The following is a 6,187-nucleotide window of genomic DNA, read 5'->3' as shown; positions in this document are numbered from 1 at the left end:
CGAGTGTGGACACCAGCTCATCAGCCCCTCTGCCAGTGAGGCCAGCTCCACCAGACCTGATGCCTGAAAAGAGTCCTGCACCATTGCAGGAAACCCTCAGGCAGCCAATGCTTTCCAGGCCTCAGGCAGACAGAGGACTGCCACCGAAGTCATCACAGGCCAAGGGGCTGCCTGATCAGCAGCCTGTCTCCAGCCCAGCTGCAAGTGCAGGAGTCACACAAATGTATAAATTAAAGCACTCAGTGCTGCTTGCTCCTCTCTCTCCTCCACATCTGTATCAAGGTGGCCTGTAGTACTAGATTGTGCAGAGCATAGAAAACCACCTTGACACACGAGACTGTCACAGGGGCATACTGGAGGGCTCCACTAGATTGATCTAGGCAGTGGAACCTCATCTTCAGAAGCCCAATGGTCCCTTGGGTGGAGCCGTGGAAAGTGGTGTACGCCTGCTCCACTGCATTGTAATGGGTGCTCACAGAATCCAGGTTGTCCATGTGTAATCCTTGTTCCCGAGAATCCATCTGTGAAGGTGAGTGAGGGGGCCTGAAAAGCTGTGGCACCTGGGACAGTTGAAATATGTAGGTGTCATGGCTGCTTCCTGAGAAGTGGGCACACACCTGCAGGAAGCACTTTCGGTAGTCACAGACCAGTTGAATGTTGATGGAATGAAAGCCCTTCCTATTGATGAAGGTGGCTGGCTGGTCTGTTGGAGACTTGATGGTTACATGTCTCTGAAGGGGGAGGGTGAACAGCCAGTTGTCATTGTGCACATAGGCACCAATGATATAGGTAAAAAACGGGATGAGGTCCTACAAGCAGAATTTAGGGAGTTAGTAGCCAAGTTAAAAAGTAGGACCTCAGAGGTAGTAATCTCAGGATTGCTACCAGTGCCACGTGATAGTCAGAGTAGAAATGAAAGAATAGTCAGGATGAATGCGTGGCTTGAGAGATGGTGCAGGAATGAGGGGTTCAGATTTTTGGGACATTGGGACCGGTTCTGGGGGAGGTGGGACGATTACAAATTGGACGGTCTACACCTGGGCCGGACTGGAACCAATGTCCTTGGGAGTGCTTTTGCTAACGCTGTTGGGGAGGGTTTAAACTAATGTGGCAGGGGGATGGGAACCAAATGAGGAGGTCAGTGGACAGTAAGGAGGTAGTAACGAAAGCCTGTAAGGAACTAGATAATGAAGTCAGCGTGACTAAGGGGAAGAGTAGGCAGGGAGCAGATGATGAACGCAAAGGGAGTGGTGGTCTGAGGTGCATTTGTTTTAATGCAAGAAGTGTAGTAGGTAAGGCAGATGAACTTAGGGCTTGGATTAGTACCTGGGAGTATGATGTTATTGCTATTACTGAGACTTGGTTGAGGGAAGGGCATGATTGGCAACTAAATATCCCAGGATACCGATGCTTCAGGCGGGATAGAGAGGGAGGTAAAAGGGGTGGAGGAGTTGCATTACTGGTCAAAGAGGATATCACAGCTGTGCTGAAGGAGGGCACGATGGAGGACTCGAGCAGTGAGGCAATATGGGCAGAACTCAGAAATAGGAAGGGTGCGGTAACAATGTTGGAGCTGTACTACAGGCCTCCCAACAGTGAGCGTGAGATAGAGGTACAAATATGTAAACAGATTATGGAAAGATGTAGGAGCAACAGGGTGGTGGTGATAGGAGATTTTAATTTTCCCAACATTGACTGGGATTCACTTAGTGTTAGAGGTCAAGATGGAGCAGAATTTGTCAGGAGCATCCAGGAGGGTTTTCCAGAGCAGTATGTAAATAGTCCAACTTGGGAAGGGGCCATACTGGACCTGGTGTTGGGGAATGAGCCCGGCCAGGTGTTTGAAGTTTCAGTAGGGGACTACTTTTGGAATAGTGATTACAATTCCGTAAGCTTTAAAATACTCATGGACAAAGACGAGAGTGGTCCTAAAGGAAGAGTGCTAAATTGGGGGAAGGCCAACTATACCAAAATTCGGCAGGAGCTGGGGAATGTAGATTGGGAGCAGCTGTTTGAAGGTAAATCCACATTTGATATGTGGGAGGCTTTTAAAGAGAGGTTGATTAGCGTGCAGGAGAGACATGTTCCTGTGAAAATGAGGGATAGAAATGGCAAAATTAGGGAACCATGGATGACAGGTGAAATTGTGAGACTAGCTAAGAGGAAAAAGGAAGCATACATAAGGTCTAGGCGGCTGAAGAAAGACGAAGCTTTGAAAGAATATCGGGAATGTAGGACCAATCTGAAACGAGGAATTAAGAGGGCTAAAAGGGGTCATGAAATATCTTTAGCAAACAGGGTTAAGGAAAATCCCAAAGCCTTTTATTCATATATAAGGAGCAAGAGGGTAACTAGAGATAGGATTGGCCCACTCAATGACAAAGGAGGAAAGTTATGCGTGGAGTCAGAGAAAATGGGTGAGATTCTAAACGAGTACTTTGCATCGGTATTCACCGAGGAGAGGGACATGAAGGATGTTGAGGTTAGGAACAGATGTTTGATTACTCTAGGTCAAGTCGGCATAAAGAGGGAGGAAGTGTTGGGTATTCTAAAAGGCATTAAGGTGGACAAGTCCCCAGGTCCGGATGGGATCTATCCCAGGTTACTGAGGGAAGCGAGAGAGGAAATAGCTGGGGCCTTAACAGATCTTTGCAGCATCCTTAAACACGGGTGAGGTCCCGGAGGACTGGAGAATTGCTAATGTTGTCCCATTGTTCAAGAAGGGTAGCAGGGATAATCCAGGTAATTATAGACCGGTGAGCCTGACGTCAGTGGTAGGGAAGCTGCTGGAGAAGTTACTGAGGGATAGAATCTATTACCATTTGGAAGAAAATGGGCTTATCAGTGATACGCAACATGGTTTTGTGCAGGGAAGGTCATGTCTTACCAACTTAATAGAATTCTTTGAGGAAGTGACAAAGTTGATTGATGAGGGAAGGGCTGTAGATGTCATATACATGGACTTCAGTAAGGCGTTTGATAAGGTTCCCCATGGTCGGCTGATGGAGAAAGTGAAGGCGCATGGGGTCCAAGGTGTACTAGCTAGATGGATAAAGAACTGGCTGGGCAACAGGAGACAGAGAGTAGCAGTGGAAGGGAGTTTCTCAAAATGGAGACGTGTGACCAGTGATGTTCCACAGGGATCCGTGCTGGGACCACTGTTGTTTGTGATATACATAAATGATTTGGAGGAAAGTATAGGTGGTCTGATTAGCAAGTTTGCAGACGACACTAAGATTGGTGGAGTAGCAGATAGTGAAGGGGACTGTCAGAGAATACAGTAGAATATAGATAGACTGGAGAGTTGGGCAGAGAAATGGCAGATGGAGTTCAATCAGGGCAAATGCGAGGTGATGCATTTTGGAAGATCCAATTCAAGAGTGAACTATACAGTAAATGGAAAAGTCCTGGGGAAAATTGATGTACAGAGAGATTTGGGTGTTCAGGTCCATTGTTCTCTGAAGGTGGCAACGCAGGTCAATAGAGTGGTCAAGAAGGCATACGGCATGCTTTCCTTCATCGGACGGGGTATTGAGTACAAGAGTTGGCAGGTCATGTTACAGTTGTATCGGACTTTGGTTCGGCCACATTTGGAATACTGCGTGCAGTTCTGGTCGCCACATCACCAAAAGGATGTAGATGCTTTGGAGAGGGTGCAGAGGAGGTTCACCAGGATGTTGCCTGGTATGGAGGGTGCTCGCTATGAAGAGAGGTTGAGTAGATTAGGATTATTTTCATTAGAAAGACGGAGGTTGAGGGGGGACCTGATTGAGGTGTACAAAATCATGAGAGGTAAAGACAGGGTGGATAGCAAGAGGCTTTTTCCCAGAGTGGGGGATTCAATTACTAGGGGTCACGAGTTCAAAGTGAAAGGGGAAAAGTTTAGGGGGGATATGCGTGGAAAGTTCTTTACGCAGAGGGTGGTGGGTGCCTGGAACGCGTTGCCAGCGGAGGTGGTAGACGCGGGCACGATAGCGTCTTTTAAGATGTATCTAGACAGATACATGAATGGGCAGGAAGTAAAGAGATACAGACCCTTAGAAAATAGGCGTCATGTTTAGATAGAGGATCTGGATCGGCGCAGGCTTGGAGGGCCGAAGGGCCTGTTCCTATGCTGTAATTTTCTTTGTTCTTTTCTTTGTATGCGTACAATCGATCACACCTTGCACCCGGAAAAATCCAGCAATGGCCCCGAATCTGACAGCCCTCTCAGCTTGACTGTCAGGGTCAGTCCGGTAGCGCACATAGTCCCCAACCCTCTGGAACAGGACATTGGTCACCTCCTTAATGCAGTAATGGGCTGCTGCCTGTAAGTCCCCATACATGTCCCCAGTGGATCCTTGGAATGATCCAGATGTGTAAAAGCTGAGTACCACTGTGATCTTCAGGGTTACTGGCATAGGGTGACCCCCAAATCCCATACGCTGCAACTCATCCTACAGCAGGGTGCATAAGTCGGTGATAGCCTCCCTGGAGAGTCGTAGTCTTCGCTGACAGTGTTGCTCGGACATTTGGAGGTAACTGATTCGAGTCCCGTGGACTCTCTGGCACAGGTGGGCCCTTCTTAGCATGGCCGGCTATTGTCCCTCTCATCATGGAGCTTCACGGGCGGGTGTAGCTGCCTCTTGACCCTCCCTCCATTGGAGGTGCAGTATCACGCCGTGAGGGTCCAAAAAGACATGGTGTATGAGACCCATGCCAGGTGATGAGTGGGCCTATACAGCACTGTCAATGCAGAGACGACCCAGGCAACTGAGGTTTTGCTACTTTTCCCTACAGACTCCCTGATGGCCCTCAGTGCCCAACCTTTCTGATGGCCAACACGCTCATCCAGCAGTATTGGCAACCACACATCTCACCCAACAGTTTGTTCACCTGATATGGCAACCCAAACCTAAGCCCCACTTTGCCCCCGAGCCCCCGAGACTCCAACCGCCGCCTTGCAGAGACCTGAAGACCCCAACCCCCTCTCTACAGAGACCCCAAGACCCCGACCCCCCCCTTGCAGAGCCCCCAAGACCTCGACACCCTGCCTTGCAGACACCTCGACACCCCTCACCCTTGCAGAGCACCCGAGACCCTGACACCCCTCTTGCAGAGCGCACAGCACTGCAATTCGAAAATGGCCTCTGCACCCCCCCCCCCCCCCCGCCCTCTTCCCCTATGCAGTGCTGCTCATGGCTGCCTATTCATTGCAGCACTGAAGCCTCGCCTTGGTGCCACCAGCTTTCAACAGTCATGAACCAGAAGGCAGGTGAGTGTCGCCTGCCATCCACTTAATCCCAAGCCCCCATTGAATCGCATGAAGTAGATGCAAATACATTGAAATTAACTGCTTAACAATTTAAAATACATTCCTGTCATGTCAGTGACTAAATCCGGAACTGACGTCACGATGCCAGATTTCCGGGTGGACGCTTCCGACATGATTCTCTGTCCCTCCACGCCACCGTTCCTGCTTCAAATGGCTATACAAAATTCTGTCCAGTTTTGGTCAGTTTTAGGGAAGGAAATAATTGCTCATCAAAGATCAGCAACAGAAACGCTTCCAGGTATCAGAAAATTTAAGTCATGAGGAATGTTTAAGAAAATTGGCTTATCTTTGGAATAGACTTTGAAGTAATCTAATTGAAATTTTTAAGATCATGAAGGAAATTAACAAAGTGAATCCAGTTGTTCATTGGGGTGAAGGATGCTAGTATCAAGGGGCCAAAGTTAAAATTAGAAAGTCAGCTGGAACTGTTTTTACCCAAAGGGTAGTAAGATTTGTGAAATAATTTATCAGTGAAGGTAATTGAGGCAAATGGTATCAATGTGTTAAGGAAAAAAGAATGTATTTCTGGAGAGGACAGCGATTTCCTGTCTTGTGGGTGCCAGTGCCTGGTCTTATGCTCCTATGCAGTGCTACCCCAGTGGCTGCAGCATGGCTGGTGGAAGGAAGCTAACTTTCACTGATAGAGACTGCAAATGGCCTCAGAGGACGTCCTCGAGCAGCTCTGGCCATTGAGCTCCCGGCTCCAGACTGCTCCACCTCAGCATGGGCAGCAGCAGACTGGGCTGGCTAGTTGAGAGGCAACAGCAAGGACACAGACGGAGTGGCAGTGGGGGGAGCACAAATCCTGTCAACCCTGAGAGATGACAGCAGGTTTGCGCTGCACGGTACCACTGCCATTCCCATGGAGTGGCA

General features: G+C 48.8%; 1 protein-coding gene across 1 annotated transcript; it reads right to left on the bottom strand.

Annotated features, from left to right (window-relative positions):
- Positions 1–239: 239 nt before the first annotated feature.
- LOC137370290 (putative nuclease HARBI1) lies at positions 240–4,421 on the bottom strand. The gene is made up of 2 exons (XM_068032669.1): positions 4,170–4,421; positions 240–731 (listed from the first exon to the last, which is right to left on the bottom strand). Exons 1-2 carry the CDS (start codon positions 4,419–4,421, stop codon positions 240–242), a joined length of 744 nt encoding a protein of 247 aa, XP_067888770.1.
- Positions 4,422–6,187: the final 1,766 nt, after the last annotated feature.

This window comes from Heterodontus francisci, chromosome 5, assembly GCF_036365525.1.
Source record: "Heterodontus francisci isolate sHetFra1 chromosome 5, sHetFra1.hap1, whole genome shotgun sequence".
NCBI classification, from domain to species: domain Eukaryota; kingdom Metazoa; phylum Chordata; class Chondrichthyes; order Heterodontiformes; family Heterodontidae; genus Heterodontus; species Heterodontus francisci.
Note: the sequence above shows the minus strand (reverse complement) of the source record. Positions and strands in the feature narration are given on the sequence as shown.

Coding starts and splice junctions, on each gene's coding strand:
- LOC137370290 (XM_068032669.1), bottom strand. CDS start 4,421: ATGGGATTTGGGGGTCACCCTATGCCAGTAACCCTGAAGATCACAGTG. Junction 732..4,169: donor CCATTGCTGGATTTTTCCGG/GTGCAAGGTGTG, acceptor CTCCCCCTTCAG/AGACATGTAACCATCAAGTC.